The sequence below is a fragment of the Eriocheir sinensis genome, chromosome 20 (assembly GCF_024679095.1).
Source record: "Eriocheir sinensis breed Jianghai 21 chromosome 20, ASM2467909v1, whole genome shotgun sequence".
Classification (NCBI taxonomy): Eukaryota; Metazoa; Arthropoda; class Malacostraca; order Decapoda; family Varunidae; genus Eriocheir; species Eriocheir sinensis.
Window position 1 is genome coordinate 7,957,780 of NC_066528.1, and position 25,201 is coordinate 7,982,980.

At 44.8% G+C, this 25,201-nt stretch overlaps 1 protein-coding gene across 3 annotated transcripts in view; it reads right to left on the reverse strand.

Moving 5' to 3' along the window:
- Positions 1-1,093: 1,093 nt before the first annotated feature.
- LOC127001147 (serine/threonine-protein kinase MAK-like) overlaps positions 1,094-25,201 on the reverse strand; it is a 50,707-nt gene continuing 26,599 nt past the window's right edge. For 2 of the 3 annotated variants that reach the window (XM_050865351.1, XM_050865352.1), the window contains exons 4-11: positions 10,036-10,157; positions 9,643-9,855; positions 9,233-9,404; positions 8,909-9,084; positions 7,914-8,015; positions 7,141-7,571; positions 4,045-4,249; positions 1,094-3,347 (exon numbers count right to left, since the gene is read on the reverse strand). In XM_050865351.1, coding sequence (XP_050721308.1) covers positions 3,335-3,347; positions 4,045-4,249; positions 7,141-7,571; positions 7,914-8,015; positions 8,909-9,084; positions 9,233-9,404; positions 9,643-9,855; positions 10,036-10,157 — 1,434 coding nt within the window. In that variant the 3' untranslated portion in view covers positions 1,094-3,334. The remainder of the gene's footprint in view (positions 3,348-4,044; positions 4,250-7,140; positions 7,572-7,913; positions 8,016-8,908; positions 9,085-9,232; positions 9,405-9,642; positions 9,856-10,035; positions 10,158-25,201) is intronic. The other variant, XM_050865353.1, reaches the window with a different exon arrangement.

Below are 25,201 nucleotides of genomic sequence, written 5' to 3' on the forward strand. Positions count from 1 at the left end.
CCCCGCAAACCAGACGAAACAGCAGCGTCACGGCTTCACTCTATCAATTGCATAAGCTCCATATTTTCCTTGTTCAGACTCGAGGATGGGCAGACTCATGTGGAAAATTTGCTGAACCGTCTCGCTGAACACGTAAGGAAGTACTTAAGAGGGGCATTTAGCTAGGGGGAGGTGGGGGCTGAGAAAGCTAAGGGGCATTTAGCTAGGGGGAGGTGGGGGCTGAGAAAGCTAAGGGGCATTTAGCTAGGGGGAGGTGGGGGCTGATAAAGCTAAGGGGCATTTAGCTAGGGGGAGGTGGGGCTGAGAAAGCTAAAGGGGCATTTAGCTATTGGGAGGTGGGGCTTAGAAAGCTAAGGGGCAATTAGCTAGGGGAGGTGGGGCTGAGAAAGCTAAGGCATTTAGCTAGAGAGAGAGAGAGAGAGAGAGAGAGAGAGAGAGAGAGAGAGAGAGAGAGAGAGAGAGAGAGAGAGAGAGAGAGAGAGAGAGAGAGCTAGAGGGGCATTTAGAGAGGGGAGGAGGGAGCTAAGAAAGAGAGAGAGAGAGAGAGAGAGAGAGAGAGAGAGAGAGAGAGAGAGAGAGAGAGAGAGAGAGAGAGAGAGAGAGAGAGAGAGAGAGAGAGAGAGAGAGAGGGGGAGGAGTGGGAGAGGGAAGGAAGGGGAGAGAGAGAGAGAGAGAGAGAGAGAGAGAGAGAGAGAGAGAGAGAGAGAGAGAGAGAGAGAGAGAGAGAGAGAGAGAGAGAGAGAGAGAGAGAGAGAGAGAGAGTTCTACGACCATATTCCAAGTTCTTCGTTGCTAAGAGATTAAAGTTATTATCAATCCAGAAGCCAAAGGCAGCTTCTATTTTTCATCCTTCCATTAAATTCTTCATATTTTACTTCCAGTTAGTTTTTTTCGCATACCGGCCCCATATTATCAGTGTGTTCCATGTGGCCATACAGCCCTGGAAGTGAAACCTTTAAAGCGTACTGGAACGTCGTCTCATGCTGATATTGTTGGAACTTATTTTAAGGTAAGATAGCCTTAAAAGGGAGAACTTGTAATGTGGCCTGTAGTTAGCGCGTATAAAATGTTATACCTCAGTGAAACAAGACGATATTAAAATTCTGTTTTATTTCACAAGGTCGAGGAGGAAGGGCCGGCGTCTCGTCCCCTCCCCGTCCTCCCCGACGTTTAGCTACACAACCAATTGTCAGTGTAACAGTTTTGCTGCACAGAGTAAGGAAACACTCGTGACACGAGATGCGATACGTTGATAGTAAGTCTGTTTACAATTTTAATAACCGGCCGATAGCAGTCATGAAGGCGAGGCTGCCGGCAAGACGGCGGCGCTCCCTGTAACACAATTGTCTTCCACGGGATATCAGCCTCGTGTGTCCTCTGAAACATAACATGCTAGAGATGAATGATGACATGGCTGGAAATGTTGTTTAATACCCAATATGATAATTATATGAGGGTTGAACTTGAACGCATAATTACATTGATAATCCTACATTCCCACCACAGTATGAATAAACAAACCAGGCTGAAGACTGGTGTCGAGGGCCTGCTGTCTCTAGATGTTTTTAGCTGGCAGATGGAGGTGGAAGAGAGACTACTGTGTGTGCTCGTGTCATAGTGGCTAAGCAGCACGGCCATGGTCACTTAAAAGTGAAAGTAAACAATTTCATTATAAAATCCGTTCATCGTGTCTGCAATGCACCTTTATTTAGTTTCCTCGGCGGTGGGTATGACTGGACGCACGCCGTCGTCCTGGAGGGGCCGCTGCCTTCACAGTGCACTACTTCGCCATCCAATGAACAGCTTCTTGATTTTTTGTTCATTTTCTTTCCCGTGCAAACAAAGATCAGTCGAATGTGATACAGCTGCATCTTTTCCTTAGAATATCTTAGGTAAAGTGACCTTCAAGCAGTCTTAATTAATATTTTCTTCTTTTGGTGTTCTCAACATGCGTAGCCCTTGACAGCGGGTGTGGCCCTCCGGACAACCAGAATTTGTGTCTACCCGTAATCCAACTCATTTGGGAGTTGTTGCATTTTGCCACAGCTTGCTGAAAGTTACGTAGAACGAAACACTTTGACCATCGCTATTATAGTCCACTGAAATTTTCCAAGAGGAATTTAGCCACGATTCACCACCGCGGCTCATAAACCTCGGGCACCCTCTTTGCTGTAGTAATAAAACGATCGAGACTCAAAGTGGCAGAGCACTTGCCAGGTGTCAGCATACTTTTATGCATATCACATCATTGATGGTACGATTGAAAGTCATACTTCAGTCAGTTTCATGTGTAGTCTACATTTTTCATTGGTAATTACACGCACAGTGGATTGATGGAATTTCCATCTTTACTTGCGTCTTGGTCTAGTTTTTGGGTCCGTTATATCATCATACATGCAGGCCGAAGCCAACAAACCCACCGATATGAAGATTCAAAAAGAAAATTGATCTTTACTTGGCCAGCACTGCCACATGCCCTTCTTTGTATAACCTTTTTCAGCTAGTAACTGTATCAGACTATCGTAGTGGCGCTCTCTTTCAGTCCATGCCACTCTGTCCGGTGGAGTGGCAAACATGCGGTGGGAGGCGGCTGGTCAGGGGAAGGATATAAGTAGGCCGGCGTTCGTCGCACACTGGACGGAGTGTTGAGGTATCAGTGACCGCTTGAGGTGGCAACAGTGAGCACCTCCTCAACGAAAGGAAAGTAAGAAAAATATCTACATAATCATTATAATATACTAATCTTTATATGCCTTATAGCTACCACTTCATGATTGCGGCTATGTATGTACAGGGTGGGTGGGTGCTGTAACCCTGGCCTCATGTGATTCAGTCTCCGGCGTGAACACTGCGCCAGAAACACACAAAACATTTGATTTAGCGATCTTGGAGGTTGGCGAGATTGTACTAAGTATCACAGATAATGCGAGCGTCAGGAGGGTACCCGCGGGGATGGTTCTTCATGCTCAGAGGTGACTAGAACGAGAGTCTGTGTTCATGGGATATTGTTCTTTACTTCCAAGTTTCAGACACACTTTACTAGCACTGGTCGAGTCCTGGCATATTGTGTATGGTGATGGTCCCAGCCTCATTTTATTAAGACTTTGCAACACTAAAGGCCCGTGACGAGGAACCTGTGCCCCAACCCCGCAAGACTGACGACCCTCCATGCCGCCAAGACCTCGCCTCCCGGTCTTCTCTGGTTAACGCGTTCATCGTCCTTCTGATGTTTCTGATTTCCATACCGCCTCTCGATGGCCGCTCATCAAGGTCACTAGAGGCAAAGCAGGGACGGGGGAGGCCAGACAGGATCCTCTGGCGCCTCCTCACGCGGCTACTTGAGATACCTGTAGGAATAATCACTTGAAAATTTGATGCCAACACACACACACACACACACACACACACACACACAGAGAGAGAGAGAGAGAGAGAGAGAGAGAGAGAGAGAGAGAGAGAGAGAGAGAGAGAGAGAGAGAGAGAGAGAGAGAGAGAGCGGTAATGGTAATGGTTAGTGCATTTGGTTCACAATCAAAAGGTTCCGGATGAGGATGAGGATGAGGAGGTGGAGGAGGAAGAGGAAGAGAAGGAGAAGAGGAAAAGGAGGAGGAGGAGAAGAAGGATGAGGTGGAGGAGGTGATGAAGGAGGAGGAGGTGGAGGTGGAGGTAGAGGAGGAGGAAGAAGATAGAGAATATGCGGAAGAATTTTATCAGAAGAGGAAGAGGAAGAGGAGGAGGAGAGGAGAAGGAGGAGGAGGAGAAGAAGGATGAAGTGGAGGAGGAGATGAAGGAGGAGGAAGTGGAGGTGGAGGTAGAGGAGGAGGAGGAGGAGGAGGAGGAGGAGGAGGAAAAGGAAGAAGATAGAGAACAACCGGAAGAATTTTATCAGCCCATTAGTAGTATTACGAAATGGATCCTTGTTGCTGCATACGTCATACATTCTCTCTCTCTCTCTCTCTCTCTCTCTCTCTCTCTCTCTCTCTCTCTCTCTCTCTCTCTCTCTCTCTCTCTCTCTCTCTCTCTCTCTCTCTCTCAAACACTCACTTGGCCGCCCAGTTGGTCCTGCCGTGGACGTTTGCGTTGGCACTGTTGGAGCGCGTGGGCCCCATGGTGGCGAAGGAGCCCATATTCGTGGCATTGGTGCTTGGGTAGGAGTGTGTACGCAGCCCAACCACGCTCGGGTTACCGCCCACCGCGCCCCCGGCCTGCACCGACACCAGGGAGCCGGGCATACTGCGACTCACGGCCCCTACAGGAAAAAGGAGACGTGTTAAGGGTCTCTCTCTCTTTCTCTCACTCACACACACACACACACACACACACACACACACAGGATATACATGCGATGACAGATGAAGTCTTGAAAATGATGAAGATGGATGTGCAGAAGGCAGTGTGACTGGATGGTGTGTCAGCTAGCTAGGACTGGAAGGGAGCAACTATTATACTCCCGATATAATCTTATAAGTGACGATAAGAAAGACCCGTTGAATCGGTGTAGTCTGCAAACTATGTAAACAAATTATTAGAACGAGATGGGTGAAAATTTTGAAAGATGAACAGCTGCTATCATTTAGACAATGTAGATTTATGATATTCGTGCACCACATATAAACTAAACTTGTACACCTGAGTGGTGAATATTGTTCAAGAAAGGAAAAGTTATGTGGACTGTCCATGCCTTGAACTAAAGAAAGACTTAGATGGGGTGCCACACAAAAGACTTCTTTGAAAATTGAAAAAAAAAATAATAAAAAGATGTCAGACTATCAAGTTGGGTAAAAAAATATTGTTATGGAAGACAGATTAAAAGGTTCTTAAAGGACGCTGCCTCCACAGGGAAAAGAGTGACAAGATACGCCGGAAGAAGTAGTTATATGAATCTTTTTCCCATTGTTGATGCTAAAATCATGAAAGAAGTTGCAAGCAATAATTTATAGGACTACTTACAAGACCTCACAAATCAAACAAATGGGGTCAAATCTACAACAATCTAGTTCAGTGCCAAGAAGTGTCATAACGAGGTAGTAGAGAGTAAGATAAGGCCCAGATGACACTACAGAATGGAGAAAACTAAGAAAGTTAGAAATGAAACAGACCTTGAAGTAACAATTTATACAAGATAAACCTCTCAACAGAAAGGCACATAAACAATCACAGATTACCAATAAATTTGATGGTGGCTTTTAATTAAATGGACGAGAATATGCTAAAGGATAGTCATTGCCAGTGTCGATGGTCCGATCGAGGGTTGAGTATGTAGCTGTTGTCTGGTCATTGTACGGGAAAAAGTAGAGAAGCAAGCTTGAAGGGCTGCCAAAAGCTGAAACGAAATTGACGACAGACTGAGCATGGCTGCCGTATGAGAAAATTAAATATTTTGAAATTGACAAAGTTTGACAGAATAGAAAGAGAAGACTACATATTGACGTTTAAGGAAGTACAGGAACTAGGATAGGTGGACACGGAGAATCTTCTGACTAGATATAACTGAAGAACAAGAGGTCATGAATACAAATTAGAAAAGATCAGATATAGTAATACCGCCAAGATACTTAGTTTTCCATGTTAAAGTGTTGATGTCTGGAGTGAATGGAATGAGGAGGTGGTGCAGGCAAGAAACATCCACGACTTTAGAACTAAGATAGATAAAAGTAGATATGGAGAGAATTGCGTCATTAATTTTAATCCTGTGTGATATAACTAAGTAAATAAAACTAAGTAAATACACACACACACACACACACACACACACACACACACACACACACACACACACACACACACACACACACACACACACACACAAGACTGTGGGCTGAAACAAACGCCATGCCAGTGAAAACTGAGAATCACACGTTTCATAACATCAAATTAATCCTCTTATTTAGATTACTTATCAGGAATGCTTATCGTATTACAGTTTATGGAACAAAATTTAACAGATCAAAATAGTGCTCAATAAAACACATCAGTGGAGTTAAACCGGGAAGGGAAACTTTTCAATCAAGCATCTGCAAGGTGCAAGTCGCCGAGGTGAGCGCCGCCGCCCCATCAGCATTGTGAGTCAGGCAGAAAGCTCGTGACAGACGGCGACGGTGCAGTGCCCGACTTGGCTGGGCGTCTTCTTGGTCTGAGGAATGAAGGTGACGAGTGCTGTGGGTCACAACACCCTTCGGAGGCAGGCTGACCTACCACGCTGTGTTGTCGCATTGAACGATCGTCAAGCAAGTTTATAATTCAGAACGGTTAGTGACCCACTGCACCATTCCTTGCAGACATTCCTCGCTACGGCCACTGGAAGTGAAGCTGCAAAGTGATGTGGTAGCAACAGCAGCGTCCTAAGGTTATCGTTATTGGCCAGCTCCTGTCATGGCATCCACCTGCCTGTCCTTCCCGGCCAGCTGTTCGAATCTCTCTCTTGATGGCTGAGTCACGGGTCACACTGACCATTTGCACTGACTCCGCACCTTGGCAGATAATGACGCAACAAGGACTTAGAATGATCATTGCAAAGCTGAGACTGTGTCGGCGGGAAAACTTGACTTTATGGTAAGCAAGGAGTGAAGCATTTCCAAGTTTCCCCTGTGACCTCTAACTTACAGCTTCAACACCGGCGCCATCATTGCAACCGTTCATTTCTTCGACAGGAGTGCTAATTGGCCGCTGTGCGTCACATCACCCCGCGCGTTGCCTTCCCTTCTCTTTCTACAAGGATTACAAGAGAAAATCAAATAGGTGTGGCGTATCGTCCATGATGTTTCGTTATGCCGCGTTGCCTTTCTCATGAAATCAACTTGTCCTTCTCACAACTATAACCTCGAATGATTTGTACTAACACAGCTATCCATTTGATAGCGTAGTCGCTGAAACATTCAACGTAAAATAACATATATCTTAAAGTTGTTCATCTCAAATGAACTAAGTGTTTTGAGGTCATTCTCCAGTTGCAAGTTTACAGTAAAGAGCCCACGTGAAGAATTTGGAGGCCATTCCCCCCGCAAGCCATGACATGATTTACTTTTCATTGTGAGAAAATGCCCTCCTCCTTAGGCAATGCCCGCATGAACTGAGAACAGAATGAGGGATCAATGTCTCTCTGCTAACCTCTCCGTAGGACGCGTCAACATTGTTACTTACTCAAGTTTCCGTAACCGTTAGTCTTATTCTCGTCGAACTCGTCATATTTGTTGTCTGTGGCCACTGGATTTCGAAAAGACCAGTTCTTGTTGCTGGGAAGGTAGCCGTTTTCCCTAGTGCCCTTAGAGCTTAAGTTTAGCCCAGAGGACCCGTAGGGCTTGGATGAGAATCCTTTATTTCGTAACCCTCCGAGGACAGAGTCCCCTCCCGCCGCCCTGCGGGTCGTGGACTGCATGTACAAGGGTGGTGGCAGAGCGTGCTCGGGGACTTTCGTTCCAGGCTCCAGATCAAGACTAATCTTAGAGCGGTGCAAGAACCCGTTGTGCGTGCTGGTGTCCAAACTGCCCCCCGTGGTGCCCTGCGGCAGTGCCCGGCTGCCACGCCCACCTGCCCCTCGCATCCCGCTCTTCATCTCGCTGCTCATGCCCATTCTGCCGAAGAGGAAAGTGTCAGTTTTCTTTTTTCGCTGAAGTGAGTTTCTATAGAAAGTCCACAGTCTACAAGAGTTAGCATATTAAGATAAAGCTTTCTTATAATATTATATTCGACGAAACTGTACTTCATAACAAATAACAATTTATTTGAATCAATTTTATTAAAGGAAATAGTTTTCTGACATTTGCATCTATCATTCATTTGTGAGAACAATGCATAGCGAGCCTTTCTATCTGTTTTTGTTATCCCTTAAATTTGCTTCCTATGATGTAAAGAGAAAGTGAGTTAAGGTTGTGGCGTGTCGTGGTTGGTTTGGGGAGGAGCGTTGCCGCACTCACCCGCTGGGGTCGTCCATGCCGCTGGTGTCCGAGATGCGCGCCTTGGCCAGGGCGTAGGTCAAGCTGTTCATCTCGCCCTTCTGGTCCTTGAAAAACGGAAACCTGCCGGCCGAAAATTAGGGAGATGTGACAAACATTCTATTCTATTCTCTCTCTCTCTCTCTCTCTCTCTCTCTCTCTCTCTCTCTCTCTCTCTCTCTCTCTCTCTCTCTCTCTCTCTCTCTCTCTCAGCACTTTATACATTCCTATTCTGTATGTGATTTCTCTTTCGTGGTCTGAGTTTGTGCTAATTGTTTGTTCTAGTGTGTATTCCTTTAGTGTGTATTTCGTTCTCAATCATTATTTGTTGTCCTGAGAACTGATTACATTGCCTCAGATTTTCTTCATATTCTGGCCTATTTTCAGACTCCGATAATATCCTCGACCGTTCTCTGTAAGGTTTCCTCAAACTCTCTTAATAAAACTGACATTAACAAATCTAAGGTTGCTGTGGCATTTAACTGTCTGTCTTGATTCCTACGTTATCCAACTTTAATTACTTATCTATACATTCTAAACAAGCCGTAAATAATTTTGAAGCTATTTTGTCACCTCGCCTAACGCCTTTCTTAATTGGATTATTCTAGCTTGTCTTGTTGTGGAGTATAATGGCTGCCGTGCTGGCTACGCACACACACACACACACACACACACACACACACACACACACACACACACACACACACACACACACACACACACACACAAATATAATATATCTTGAATCTAACAAGTGTAGGCTAAGTGGCAATGAATCCAGTGAAGTGAGGCTTTGCTTCGTGTTTATCAAGCGTCTCAGTCTTACAGGCTCGCAGTTCCTATTATTATTTACATCACTTATACATTTTTCTATTTTTCCATCGGGCACCAACCTGCGTGTGATGCACGGAACACTATGACTCACAACTGACTGATTCACGCAACAAACCACTGTGAAGGCAGACTGCGCCGCTCACCTCAGGCACTGCTGCGCCGTGGGGCGGCGAGCTGGATTCCACCGCAGCATCTCGGTCATAATCTGGATGGCATCCTGGCTGGCGCTGGGGATTAACGTTGACAGCGGCGTCGGGGAAAACTGAGGGAACTTGAAGTTCATCTGCTGAGCCAGCGAGTACCCTTCAGGCCAGTCTCGCTGTAAGATTAAGCTTTACTAAGCTAGAATCTACTAATATTGCAGCAGTCTCTGGTGACACACTTTCTCAGTGAATAACACAGACAGTTGCATATGGCAATAATGAAAACTGTGACTTCCTTCACGCCATGATATTCTATTCGCATACCTTGTCAGGTGTGCCGATAACAGAACAGATTTTGAAGATCTGGTCGATCTCTGACGAACCGGGGAAGAGTGGCCTGAACGTGAAGATCTCAGCCATGATTGCGCCCACCGCCCAGATGTCGATGGGGCTGCTGTAGTTGGTGGAGCGAAGCAACACTTCGGGAGCCCGGTACCTGCAGGCGGGGATTTTTGAGAACCGAACTTCATGCATATTTCGAAAATTAAAATTATTTGAACAAAATGATCACCTTACTTTTCATTATCTTTTGAGAACTGCCCAGTGGTGGTGGACACCATATCCGCTTTTTGCCTCACCACTCCAGATGATTTCTAAAAGATCACGTTGACTCATTATTACGGAGGTTTTTCCATCGGGAGAACTTCCGCTTCGAATTCCTCCGCTCCACTTACCATCTGGTGGAGACATAGTCGGTGTAGGGGGGCCGCGACCTGATCTCTCTGGCCAGGCCGAAGTCCGCGATCTTGACGAGGTCGGGGCCCATGCAGAGTAAGTTTTCTGGCTTCATGTCGCGGTGGAAGTACCCGTGGCGGTGCATGAAGGCCAGCCCCTGCAGCACTTGGCAGACCATGTTCTTGATCATGGGCTCGCTGAAGTGTTTCTCTCTGCAGTGAGACAGGAAGAGTGGTCAAAGAAAGTGCGCTCTCTCTCTCTCTCTCTCTCTCTCTCTCTCTCTCTCTCTCTCTCTCTCTCTCTCTCTCTCTCTCTCTCTCTCTATATATATATATATATATATATATATATATATATATATATATATATATATATATATATATATATCTCACCTGGACTTCATGAGCTGGTAGAGGTTTTCCTTCATGTACTCGAAGACGAAGTAGAGCGTGTCGTTCTCGCGGATCACTTCCTTCAGTTTGACGACATTGGCGTGACTCAGCTTCTTCAGCGACTAGAGGGAGGGAGCCACGGAGCGTTAGTGCAGTCAGGAGGAGGAGGAGGAAAAGTGAGAGAAGATAATGCAATAGAAGAAGTAAGAGAAGGCTTAGAACAAGAACAAATAGAAGCAGAAAAGAAGAAGAAGAAGAAGAAGAAGAAGAAGAAATAGAAGAGGACGGAGAAAGAAGAAGATGAAAAGAAGAAGAATGAAAACAGAAGAAAGAAGAAGTAGAAGAAGTAGAAGAAGAAGAAGAAGAAGAAGAAGAAGAAGAAGAAGAAGAAGAAGAAGAAGAAGACAGCCAATGATGTTTTTTTTTTCAATAACATACAACGGGTGTAAACTTTCAGTACTTGTGTGATAGCTAATTTTCTCCCAAGAGGGTATTTCCATTTCAAAAGGCAATACTTGAATTATGCTGAAAACCTGTTCGAGACACAAAAACAGCCATGTAGCCTTTTATCTTTCGTTCTTTTTTATTTTATTTTATTTATTTGTGTGTTTATTTTGCTCGTCCAGAGTCGTCCAGAGTAAGAACTGCCTAAGAGAGTCGGAAATTTGTCAGCTTTCATAAATATAAATTGGTCATCATTCTAGCACTGATGCCACACAGGTGTTCAAGACAAGGGCAGCTACAAGGCACTCACACCCACATGCTTGTCCTGTGGCTGTAATATCTGTAGTCATCGCTTATTCCTTTCTTTAGGGCTCCATTCTGGCACTACTCTCAGGCATTGTATTGCCTCCACGAGTTCATAAAGCAATATCGGTTTGAATTGTTTATATATTTTTTTGTGCTCGGTATTGGCCTTCAGTTTGAGCAATAGTTCATATTTCAGGAAAGGAAGCAGCTCAAGGGAAAGAAAATGATTGGGAAAAAAGCCTGCTAATCCGTGCCCCTAATGATTAACTTCCCTGAATAACGTTGAATTAGTCATAACCAGTTGGAAAATTAGAGCTTCTAATCCCTAGCTGTGAAAAAAGATCACTGTATCAGACTCCCTAAATGTTGAGCATCATTACCTAACTTACTTTAGGTGAAGTTACGGAACCGGATGCAATGGCAGTGTGCGTGTAACAGTGTGAGGGCCACGTGGCCTGAGTGCTGAGTGGGTCGCCGAGATGCCTATCAGTTCCTCGCCCCAGATTGAGGAAATGAGGCACGCGCTAATGACAGGCGAGAACGGGGCCATCATGTTCTGCCCCTAATAATGTAATGGCCCGAGATGTAATATAGATGTAATGGTATTTTTCCCCAAGCAAATAGAGTTGACATGGGATATTTGCACAACCATATGATAATTATATGTAGGTATACACAGTAGTGGAGAGAGAGAGAGAGAGAGAGAGAGAGAGAGAGAGAGAGAGAGAGAGAGAGAGAGAGAGAGAGAGAGAGAGAGAGAGAGAGAGAGAGAGAGAGAGAGAGAGAGAGAGAGAGAGAGAGAGAGGAAAGAAGAGAAGGAGAGAGCGAGAAGATAGTAAGAGAGAGAAAGAGAGGAAATAAGAAAGTATGAGAGAGAGGAGGAGGGTGGTGACGCAAGGGTCGTTATCTCCCTTCAGTCTGCTCGCGTCAACAATGTTTCAGGTGTCGTGACCTCAAACATAGGTAGGTATATGGCTGTTAAAAGTTGTTAGTCTGCTTTCTTTTATTTTTTGTGGGAGAACGGCGAATATTTTTAATGGAATTTAAATGCCAATAGCTTTATTTTTATTTAAGAGGCTTGGCATCAAAATTTCATGTTTCAAGTAGGCCTATTTTGCGAGCACTTTTGCACCTCATGACGTCATACCCTGGGGGATATGGGGGCCGAGACTCACTGTCCTCCCTCGCCCCAGACTGAGCGAGCGAATTTATTCTTACAGATGGTAAGATTCTTACAGATGGTGTTGTCAATCCGCCGCTCCAGTTCACAGGGGCCGAAAAGTCTTTCCCGGAGAGAGCTTTATTTATCTTTCCATCATTACTAGCACAAACGCTGATAAAAGGGTTCTTGTCGGCAAAACAATGAAACAGATCGCTGTTTTGTTGTTTTGGTGTAGTCTAGGAACCATCAAGTGAGAAAGGGTTCCCTCGGGGCCGCGGCGACACGCACCTCACGACACACAGCGGCGGTAACTCAGCCCAAAGCACCCAGACTTTTTGGGTCGTATTACAAGACACTTCGCCGCCCAAGAACACATATTTGACTAGGCTTTCGTAGGAGTTGTAGGCATTTCCGGGAGTGGTTTTATGACCCTATTGCTAATCTGACCCTTCCTCTGTACCATGAACCTGAAGTAACACTCATTAGAACCAGACTGATTCCCTCTTCGACCTTTAAAAATAGCTGATGTATGAAGCGATAGTGTCTTGTAATTTTGTCTCCACAGAGAGAGGTGCCACAGTGTCCTTGTCGTAAAGCTTCATGGTTAATTCAGTATTGTATTGGCTTTATTTATTCATTTTTCGTGTGTGATTTATGTTTATCGCCTCGTGTGCCTTGGGGTCGTCAAAACACGAGTGACGTCAGGCGGCAACTGAACTTGGGTCGATGAGGAACACGCAGAGCCAAGCGCGTGACGTAACGATCCTGAACCACCAAGAAACCCGATGCAGAGATACCCAAGGGTAGACTATGGTGAAGGGGGAAAGAAGGGTAGAGGGAGACTATGGTGAAGGGGGAAACAAGGGTAGAGGGAGACTATGGTGAAGGGTAAACAAGGGTAGAGGGAGACTATGGTGAAGGGGGAAAGAAGGGTAGAGGGAGACTATGGTGAAGGGTAAACAAGGGTAGAGGGAGACTATGGTGAAGGGGAAACAAGGGTAGAGGGAGACTATGGTGAAGGGGAAACAAGGGTAGAGGGAGACTATGGTGAAGGGGGAAAGAAGGGTAGAGGGAGACTATGGTTAAAGGGTAAACAAGGGTAGAGGGAGACTATGGTGAAGGGGGAAACAAGGGTAGAGGGAGACTATGGTGAAGGGGGAAAGAAGAGTACAGGGAGACTATGGTGAAGGGGAAACAAGGGTAGAGGGAGACTATGGTGAAGGGGGAAAGAAGGGTAGAGGGAGACTATGGTGAAGGGGAAACAAGGGTAGAGGGAGACTATGGTGAAGGGGGAAACAAGGGTAGAGGGAGACTATGGTGAAGGGGAAAGAAGGGTAGAGGGAGACTATGGTGAAGGGAGAAAGAAGGGTAGAGGGAGACTATGGTGAAGGGGAAACAAGGGTAGAGGGAGACTATGGTGAAGGGGAAAGAAAGGTAGATGGAGACTATGGTGAAGGGGAAACAAGGGTAGAGGGAGACTATGGTGAAGGGGAAACAAGGGTAGAGGGAGACTATGGTGAAGGGGAAAGAAGGGTGAGGGAGACTATGGTGAAGGGGAAACAAGGGTAGAGGGAGACTATGGTGAAGGGAGAAAGAAGGGTGAGGGAGACTATGGTGAAGGGGAAACAAGGGTAGAGGGAGACCATGGTGAAGGGGAAAAGAAAGGTAGAGGGAGACTATGGTGAAGGGGGAAAGTCGGGTAGAGGGAGACTATGGTGAAGGGGGAAAGAAGGGTAGAGGGAGACTATGGTGAAGGGGGAACAAGGGTAGAGGGAGACTATGGTGAAGGGGAAACAAGGGTAGAGGGAGACTATGGTGAAGGGGAAAGAAGGGTAGAGGGAGACTATGGTGAAGGGGGAAAGAAGGGTAGAGGGAGACTATGGTGAAGAGGAAACAAGGGTATAGGGAGACTATGGTGAAGGGGAAACAAGGGTAGAGGGAGACTATGGTGAAGGGGAAAGAAGGTGAGGGAGACTATGGTGAAGGGGGAACAAGGGTAGAGGGAGACTATGGTGAAGGGGAAAGAAGGGTAGAGGGAGACTATGGTGAAGGGGGAACAAGGGTAGAGGGAGACTATGGTGAAGGGGGAAAGAAGGGTAGAGGGAGACTATGGTGAAGGGGGAAAGAAGGGTAGAGGGAGACTATGGTGAAGGGGAAACAAGGGTAGAGGGAGACTATGGTGAAGGGGAAACAAGGGTAGAGGGAGACTATGGTGAAGGGGAAACAAGGGTAGAGGGAGACTATGGTGAAGGGGAAAGAAGGGTAGAGGGAGACTATGGTGAAAGGGGAAAGAAGGGTGAGGAGACTATGATGAAGGGGTAAGAAGGGTAGAGGGAGACTATGGTGAAGGGGTAAGAAGGGTAGAGGGAGACTATGGTGAAGGGGAAACAAGGGTAGAGGGAGACTATGGTGAAGGGGGAAAGAAGGGTAGAGGGAGACTATGGTGAAGGGGAAACAAGGGTAGAGGGAGACTATGGTGAAGGGGGAAAGAAGGGTAGAGGGAGACTATGGTGAAGGGAGAAAGAAGGGTAGAGGGAGACTATGGTGAAGGGAGAAAGAGGGTGAGGGTGACTATGGTGTAGGGAGAAAGAAGTGTAGAGGGAGACTATGGTGATGGGGAAAGAAGGGTAGAGGAGACTATGGTGAAGGGAGAAAGAAGGCAGAGGGAGACTATGGTGAAGGGGAAAGAAGGCAGAGGGAGACTATGGTGAAGGAGAAAGAAGGGTGAGGGAGACTATGGTGAAGGGGAAACAAGGGTAGAGGGAGACTATGGTGAAGGGGGAAAGAAGGGTAGAGGGAGACTATGGTGAAGGGAGAAAGAAGGGTAGAGGGAGACTATGGTGAAGGGAGAAAGAAGGGTAGAGGGAGACTATGGTGAAGGGAGAAAGAGGGGTAGAGGGAGACTATGGTGAAGGGGAAAGAAGGGTAGAGGGAGACTATGGTGAAGGGGGAAACAAGGGTAGAGGGAGACTATGGTGAAGGGGGAAAGAAGGGTAGAGGGAGACTATGGTGAAGGGGGAAACAAGGGTAGAGGGAGACTATGGTGAAGGGGGAAAGAAGGGTAGAGGGAGACTATGGTGAAGGGGGAAACAAGGGTAGAGGGAGACTATGGTGAAGGGGAAACAACTTATATCAGAGGCTGTTAGTAATCTTGTCTTATGAGAACTTAGTAAGCGAAAGACGAGAAAAACACCCCAAAAAAACAATAATGACTAAAATAAGAAAAAAGAAGAAGAAGAAGCAGAAGAAGAAAAGAAGAAAAACAAAAAGAAAAAGAAAAAGAAGAAGAAGAAGAAGAAGAAGAAGAAGAAGAAGAAGAAGAAGAAGAAGAAAAGGATGAAGAAGAAGAGGAAGAGGAAGAGGAAGAAGAAAAAAAGACAAGAAACAGAAAAAGAAAAAGAAGAAAAAGAAGAAGAAAAAGAAGATGAAGAAAATAAAGAGAAAATAATAATAATAATAATAATAATAATAATAATAATAATAATAATAATAAGAAGAAGAAGAAGAAGAAGAAGAAGAAGGCGAAGAAAAAGAAGAAGAAGAAGAAGGAAAAGATGAAGAAGAAGAGGAAGAGGAAGAGGAAGAAGAAGAAAAAAGAAAAAAAAAGAAAAAGAAGCAGGAGAAAAAAGAAGAAAAAGAAAAAGAAAAAGAAGAAGAAGAAGAAGAGAAAAAAAAAGGAAGGACAACGACAACGATAACAACAACAACATGGAATGAAGGTGACATCGTTGTGTACCTCCAAACAAGAATGGCCTTTTCGTTGCTACAGGGCGCGCGGTCTCGGTGTGGGAGGTGTGCGGCCACTGCCAAGCGAAGAGCGTGATAGAGGCTCGTAACGGAAGGATTATGCAGATTCGATCACATGAACAAAAGTACATGGCTGCAAACGGCGAGGTTGTGGATGATGAAGGATGTGAACGTACTGGTGGGTGTGTAGGTGTGTGGGTGTGTGGGGGAAGGTTGTAAGATGCGCCAAGAAGATCCCAGAATACGAAGACTGTTCAAGCATTTCCTGAATTTTTGAGTGCGGGTGAAGGATGTAAGATGGCCAAGAAGATCCCAGAACACCAAGACTGTTCAAGCATGCACTAAAATCTTGAAAATGTTTGGTAGCTTGTTATGATGAAGATTATTTCTATCTCAATGCAAGTACCAGGAGGTAATGCTGAAGTGACCCTCTGCATGCGGGGAGCAGAGATTTCTTGAGAGACGGGAAGGCGGTGGCCGAGTGGTCACCGTGCGGGCGTAGTGAGCCCGTGGACATAGTTTCGAGTCACACCAAAACACGCTGATTTTTCAAGTCATCGCCGAGTGTCAGATGATTACCCACTTGCTGCCCAGATCTTCAGGCAACCCTAACTTCAGCGACTTCGTTCGAGAGGAGCAGCATGGGCCAAGCAAGGCATATATCAGGGCACTCACTAAAAATAAAATTCGCCTGTGCCACTAAAGGGCTGGGGTCGTACAAGAAGCCCCTCAAGAAAGCCTACAGGCGCCATAGGCAGCTCGAAAAAAAGAAAAAAGACAAGGGCCCGTGTTCGCCAGTTCATGTCACGGCAGCTTACCAACGGCAGAGGTAACGTTGTTTAGGAACTACAGTAAAGCTATATTATTTGGATTATATAGATCAGGATTATTATAATTATCTACTTTTACCTTGGAAGCGCCTAGGGCCGCAACCCCTCTGTCACCCTACTGCGCCAATCCTAGGCTTCCTTCGAACAAGTCTCGATGCCGGCCCCCGTCGCATCGCAAGTATCTGATGGCAGGGTCTATCGATTTGCTCGAGCTAGGAGGATTGTAGGCGCCCCATGAACTCTTCTACACAAAATTTGCTTTTCCAGATACAACCCGATGAGCAAAGGTCGACATTTGGGTACCGTATAGCCGGCGTTGGGGATTCAGTCTCAAAGAATAATCGCCGAATTGATTTTTTTATTTCAGTGATGTCCCATGATTACACCGTGTTACAAAAAAAAAAAATCTCTGTTTCTGAGAAGTGAAGCTTATTTTTTTTATTTGTCCTTATTTATAACACTGGAAAATAGCTGTCATTGATCTTAAACTTTGGTTTTGTTGTCAAAACATCGATATTTCGAAATAAAGATATAAATTTCTGAATTAATTCGTATTGTTTTTCTTTTTTCAGATACTTGCGACCCTAGTGTGTGATAAAAGGTCTGGTTATGGTTACTCGTGGCTACAAATACTTGGCAGATTGCTTTTGTTATGTGTGTGGCGAATTATTTGCAAAATCAGCTAAAACACACTACTTAGACAGGTGCATTCGAGCAAAGGAAGCCTATCATGCCTACTTTGGAATGGCAGTTGGTGACCAGGACAAGCGTTGGGCTCCGCATGTCATCTGTGACTACTGCCGCCGCACCCTCGAAGGATGGCTTAGGCCGGTGTCACACTAGGCGGTTTTGCCGCGCGGTTTCGCCGAGCGGTTTCGCCGCTTTTGTGATAACACACACAAACCAATTGGAGGTGTCACACTGGGCGGTTTTACCGCGCGGTGCCGCGCGGCAGCCGCCCACCACCACAGCATGCTGCGGCAGAACCGCCATGCCGCGCTGCCGCTTCCCGCCGCGATTGAGGACACAACACGTACAGTTCAATGCACGTGGTCACACCAGGCGGTTCCGCCGCGCGGTCGACCACCATGTTTGACGTTGATTTGTTTATTCAATTAGTGTAATTGTCAATCTTTCCTCGGCAGATATTGACCTCCTGAACTGTGTGTTTTGTTTGGAGATGTGAGGCCTTAGGACTTGCAGCAATTTATCAAATGAAGCCCTGGTCATTCGGTAATTAACAACATAAGAACATAAGAACGTAGGAGTGTGCAAGAGGCCGGTAGGCCTGTACAAGGCAGCTCCTTTGAACCTAAGCTCCCGTGAATCTAACCCCACCTAATATCGATGTTCATGAATTTCTCTAATCTATTTTTTAATGCGACAATTGTTCTGGCACTCACCACATGACTCCTCAGCCTGTTCCACTCATCTACCACTCTGTTAGTAAACCATTTTTTGCATAGTTCCTTGTTGCATCTGAATTTGTCCAGTTTAAACCCATTACTACGTGTCCTACCCGGTTCTCTTACCAACATAACCTTTTTAATATCCCCCTTATTACAGCCCTTCATCCATTTATAAACCTCGATCATGTCTCCACGCACCCTTCGCCTTTCTAGAGAATGCAAGTTTAACTGTGTGAGTCTTTCCTCGTATGGCAAGTTTCGTAACTCTTGAATCATCTTAGTCATCCTTCTCTGCACTGATTCTAACATTTTTATATCCATTCTATAGTAATCTGACCAGAACTGAACCGCATAATCAAGATGAGGTCTAACTAATGCTACATGTAGTTTGAGGAAGACTTCGGCGCTTGCTTACGCTCCTTGATATAAAACCCAGTACTCTGTTTGCTCGATTTCTAGCTTGAATGCATTGTGCCCTTGGACTGAAATCAGAGATCACTAACACCACACATTATCATAAAACTTCTCAAACTTTTCACTAGTTTCCCTCTCAGCGTAAAATGGGTGAACCCAATTTCTCAGAAATGTGGGCTCTTTAAGTAATCCTTCTGCCTCAAGGACACAAACAATCTTGAGGTCAGCGCTGCCGCGCGGCAAAACCGCCAAAGTGTGACATGGTACTGGTTAGGCGGCGCCGCCGCTTTTCCCCACCCAGCGGTTTTGCCGCGCGGCGAAACCGCCCAGTGTGACACCGGCCTTAGAGGAGAAAAGAGGGCAATGCGTTTTGCTATTCCTCGTGTCTGGCGTGAGCCCTCAGACCATCTTACAGACTGCTATTTTTGTATGGTGAACCCAACAAAAAGAAGAAAGGGGAAAAATGCGCCCTCTATTGAGTGCCCTAACATTCCTTCATCCATTGCACCTGTTTCCCATAACTCGAACTACCTTCCTGTACCTCAGCCTCCCATGAGAGATCAACCCTGTCCAGCAGAAGAAGAAAGCAATGACGATTCAGAGGAGGAACAAAAAGCGACGGCTGCTGGGAGCAGACGACATCGAGTGTCTGAAGTTAGATGTACCTACTATCCTAATCAAGAGGATATCAATGACCTCGTAAGGGAAATGGCCTTGACAAAGTCTAGTGCAGAGCTGCTAATTTCCAGAGTGAAGCAGTGGGACTTACTGGATGACAGTGTCAGAATTACTTCCCAAAGGAAGCGGCACCACGGCTTTTCAGTGTACTTCATTCTTAAAGATGGTTTGTGCTACTGTCATGACATCAGAGGACTCTTCAACGCTATAGGCATTCCCTGTAACTCCTCTGACTGGAGGCTCTTCATTGACAGTCCCTCGAAAAGCTTAAAGGCAGTATTACTGCATAACACCAATCAGTGACCATTAATTCCTTTGGGTTATTCAGTGTACATGAAAGAAGAGTACCGCAATGTTAAAACACTGCTGAGTGCACTAAAGTATGACCAGTTCAGCTGGGAGGTCATTGGTGACTTCAAGATGGTGACCTTCTTAATGGGGCTTCAGGGGGGCTTCACCAAGTACCCTTGCTATAAGTGCCTTTGGGATAGCCGAAATACAGCTCAACACTATGAGAAGAGGAATTGGCCCCCTAGGACTGGATATGAGGTTGGGGTCGATAACGTAAAACAAGAGGCGCTGGTGGAGCCAGCAAAAGTACTAATGCCACCTTTGCACATCAAATTAGGCCTCATTAAACAATTTGTTAAGCAGCTTGATCCTGAGGGTGAGGCCTTCATACACATTCAGGAGCTGTTTCCCAAGGTGTCTGAAGCAAAGCTTAAAGCAGGAGTGTTTGTGGGACCTCAAGTGAAGCGCCTTATGAAGTCCGAATGCTTCCCTGGGAAATTGTCCGAGGTAGAGCTAGCAGCGTGGACAAGTTTTACTTCTATAGTAAAAGGATTCCTCGGAAATCACAAGGCAGAGAACTATAAGGAAATAGTTGACAACCTTGTGGACACATACCGGACCATGGGCTGCCGGATGTCACTGAAACTCCATGTACTGCACGCTCATCTAGATGATTTCAAAGAAAACATGGGAGACTACTCAGAAGAGCAGGGTGAAAGATTTCACCAAGATGTTAGGGCGGTTGAAGAACGCTATAAGGGGCAGCATAACGAAAGTATGATGGGGGATTATATCTGGAATCTTTTGCGTGAGAGCGAACTGAAGTACAATCACCAGTCTCGAAGAAAGACTTCTTTTTGAAAAAAAAAAGTGTGTTGCTATTAGATGGCCGCTTTATGGACTCTTTTCTTCACATTAAACATTAATGGTATATTATTATTTTCATATTGCAATAAATCCTATTTTTTTTAAATATGATCTATTTGATTTAAAGCAAGTACTGAGAAAGAGTTTTAACTACTTAGGCACAGTTCACAAAAAACACTGTCCATCTTAAAAAAAAAAAAAAAAATCTTCAAAAAATCACTTTTATTGATCTCCTGAAGTCAGAACCGAAATTTGAAGTTATTGACAGCTCATTTTCTGTTATTTTTACAATGAACAATGAACATTTTAGTTTGACATCATGGACAAACATAGTGTTACACTGTGTTATACAAAGACATAATCACCAAAGACATCAATTCGCCTCACAGCCATGAAGTAAGACAGGGACTACAAGCGACGTGAAGATCCAAATCTCTGTCCAACAGAGGTATTGGCAACGCCATATACTCGTGCTGAACGAGTCCATAGCACTGTAGCCCAAGGCAATTTTTCGTACGACTTTTTAACGTGACCCGCCGTTGCTCTGCACTACGCTACCAAGATATGTGGACTTTGTCAAGAAATCAATGTTCTTGCAGCACTTTTGAACACACTGTACTGTTTCATGCAGTAAGCCTCCAAACACCTGTAGCTTGGTCTTGGCCGAGACCTGCTTAAGTCTCAGTGGCTTTTTTTCCGGGCAGTGCCTCGAGGGCCATCACCAGATCATTCATCAACTCTGCAAGGATTGCTGCATCACTGGCAAAAACATGATTGGTGAATCTAGCAATGCCAATATATGCTTCCCAGTGACTTTGACCTACAATGCCGCATAACATCCAATCCACACAGTGTTGAAACGTGATGAGCAAGTACACAGACCCGCCTTACTCCCGTGTTCACAGGAAAGGTGGACACACACACACACACACACACACACACACACACACACACACACACACACACACACACGCGCACACACACACGCACACACGCACACACAAACACACACACACACACACACACACACACACACACACACACACACACACACACACACACACACACACACACACACACACACACACACACACACACTTTACAGCACACTCAATCCCAAAGTACAGGCCAGTTAATTACTACTACTATTATTATTATTATTATTATTATTATTATTATTATTATTATTATTATTATTATTATTATTATTATTATTATTTTTATTATTATTATTATTATTATTATTATTATTATTATTATTATTATTATTATTATTATTATTATTATTATTATTGTTATTATTATTATTATTATTATTATTATTATTATTATTATTATTATTATTATTATTATTATTATTATCATTATCATTACTACTACTACTACTACTACTACTACTACTACTACTACTATTATTATCATTGAGGTCCATGACATGGCATTAAGGGGAAAAAAATTACCTAGAAGATTAACAAAGCTCCCTCGATGAGCAGACACGGATATGAATTATTGCCCCTTGCACGAATCCCACTGAGTCACGGGACATCAGGGTGCCGCAGAGTGTCCGGAATAAAGCATCATCATCCATCTTTCTATCTATCTATCTATCTGTCGATGTATCTCTGTACCAATCTACCTAAAGTCTATCCATCTCTATCTATACATCTGTCTAGCAATCAATATATCTGTCTGTCTCTCTCTAAATTTCCTTAATCATTTGTTCATTTTGCCGCCATGTGTCCGTCTGTATCTGGTCATCTGTCTACCTGTTCATCTCTTCTTCAGTCATCTAACTCTCTCCATCTCAGCAGCTCCCATCTAACACCGCTCTTAATTCACCTGGATGTCTCGAAAAGACCTGCTATTTATTTATCCAACTAATTTGTATGTATATTTTTTACAGCAAAGAAACTCAAGACTTAAAAAAAGAAAAAAACGGTGACATACATTCCACGATACACGAGTTTTACCTAACAAACCAAAAACTCCACATTTCTGGCAACACCCAGTGAAAGCAAGTCCCGGTGTAATTAGCAGTCATATATTTGCTCAAATTTGCCTAATAATTCACTGCGCTGCTCCTTGGTTAGGGTCTCACGGGAGGGTGTTTAAATAATTCTTCACGTCGCGGCAAATGATTCCTGTGTGTGTTTGTGTGTGTGTGTGTGTGTGTGTGTGTGTGTGTGTTTAGTTTCTATTGATCCCCGTTGACCTTGTGCCCTTTATCTGAGTCTCTGGAGTCCTGGCGGAGCGACAGGTTGCTTGTACGTTAGCCCCGGTAGTAGGGTGGGCGGGACGCAGCGAGGAGGGAGGGGCAAGGAGTAAGAACAAAGAATTATAGAGGATTATGACTGAAAATAGTTAGGGTGAATAATGACGGTTAAGGCTTCGTGATTTCAGTGTCATGAACATTTCATAAATATATTGTCAGTGTGCGGCCACTGTCATACGTAACATTAAAGAGAGGAATCTTCAATCTCTGCATGATGGAGCTTTATAGGTCAAGACTTTGTGTAAAGAAAACTGCATTTGTCACCGTGATCTGGGTCAGCTGCGACTCCCGCCCTTCAGGTTATGAGGATGTGGATTGTCAGTGCACGCACGCCCCTTCCTTAGTATTTCTATAATTTTCTTTATACACATTCGCTATGAAGACCCTTATACAACAAGTATTACTGTGAATTTAACCTGGGTCAATAACAGTCACAGTTTAATGATTTGTTAGCATCAATTTTATTTTTTCGAAGTTATCTCCCTGAACTTTTCGACCGCATTTCCATCCGTGTTGTGCTTCATCTGTTTTGAATTCCGGATGCTGAGCAGGAAAGCTGCTCTGCCTACACAATAATGTTTATCACCAAGTTGCGCCTCTGTGTAGCCTGTGTCCGGGGTAATGAGTTCTTCCCACCACAGGCTCAAAGGGCCAGGCAACAGAGATGAGCACCGAAGCCACGCGCAGCTATAGAGTACGCACCCAACTTTACCTTACTGTGAATCACGATAAAAATGCTAACAGTAAGATTTTTTTCTAACTCTGTGCACGCCAATATTATTGTTATTGGCAACATAATGGTCAAATATAGTGGACTATTAGAGGCTGATAAAATATAGAACTGGAACGCTTTTGTCCCCGTGCCAGGGTTACGGTAAGAGCTTTGGGCAGCAGCAGAGATGGATGGGACGGCTAGCAGGAGATCCCTCTAATGGGTAATGGTACAAGTTCCCAGGTCCCAATCAGGTGGACCTCGCCAAAGAAACCATCTGCTGTTGCCTGGCATATGTGAGGGCCCATCTTCCAGTGCCAGGGTCCCACTGTTAGCTGATGCATCCCGAGGTGGCAAACTAGGAAGACCTCTTGGATATCATGAAAATAGGAATCGAGCAACCTTGGAGTTTATTCAAGAAACTATCGTCATATTAGCGTATACGGAATCTTTTTGTCACCAAATTCTCTAGCTAGCTGTTCGCTGCTCACTTCATTTACTTCGTCCGCATTGAAGGCAATTAAAACGCAAAACATCCCTACCAGGAATGGAGGAAGAAATGGGAAGGGGTATGTCAGCTGGTGATGATTAATATGACGCTTATACTGGCTATATTCCTACAAAAGGTAAGGCTATAGCGAAAAAGTAAAGATTAAAGGTTTCTTTTCACGCGAATAAGAGTACTTTATGTCTACTATTGCGGTAATTAATGAGACATGACTTAAGCGTCCTCCGTAGTCTTAGGGTTATATTTTCAAACATATCGGCGTCCAGGCACTCACATTTGATAAGGCTTTCCCGTGGGGTTAGGGCATTTTCACTTTAAAGTCTTATGATTCTGGTGGTAGTCCAAGTCCAAGAGAAGATGGTGCCACTATAAACACTTGCCTGCGCCATGACGGGCTGGGGCCGACTACCATCAAGGCTCCTCAAGAAAGTCTACCGGTGCTATAGGCGTTCGCGTAAAAATATATAAATAAATAAATAAAAAAATCTGACCATTCTTTTGTACCATGAACGTAAAGAAACACTCATTCGACCCCGATTAGTGGAAACAGATGATACTGGGAGACGGGAGCATCTAACACCGACCTTTTAGTCTTGTGTCAACGTAATTTTTTCATGGGTGTGGTTAGGGCATTTTCACTTTAAAGTTTTATGATTCTGGTGGTAATCTGACCATTCTTCTGCACCATGAACGTAAAGAAACACTCATTCGACCCCGATTAGTGGAAACAGATGATACTGAGAGGCGGGAGCATCTAACACCGACCTTATAGTCTTGTGTCAACGTAATTATGCTTTATGATTCTGGTGGTAGTCTGACCAGTCTTCTGTACCATGAACGTAAAGAAACACTCAGTCGACCCCGATTAGTGGAAACAGATGATACTGAGACACGGGAGCATCTAACACTGACCTTATAGTCTTGTGTCAACGTAATTATGCTTTATGATTCTGGTGGTAGTCTGACCAGTCTTCTGTACCATGAACGTAAAGAAACACTCATTCGACCCCGATTAGTGGAAACAGATGATACTGAGACACGGGAGCATCTAACACTGACCTTATAGTCTTGTGTCAACGTAATTATGCTTTATGATTCTGGTGGTAGTCTGACCAGTCTTCTGTACCATGAACGTAAAGAAACACTCAGTCGACCCCGATTAGTGGAAACAGATGATACTGAGAGGCGGGAGCATCTAACACCGACCTTTTAGTCTTGTGTCAACGTCCTTTTTTCATGTTATGGCTGGGATGACATAACGCACGAGTAAACACTGCTTGCCGTGACCATTAGATTGATTGGCTATGTCGCTGTACTGCCTGTTTATGGTGTCTGCCTTGCATTAGTATACTCCCGAGATGACGTGTTTCATTGTGTGTGTGTGTGTGTGTGTGTGTGTGTGTGTGTGTGTGTGTGTGTGTGTGTACAATAAAGGAGACAGCTCAAAGGCACAAAAAAAGGAAACAATAATAAAAAAAAGCCCGCTACTCTGTGTGTGCGTGTGTGTGTGTGTGAGTCTGTGTGAG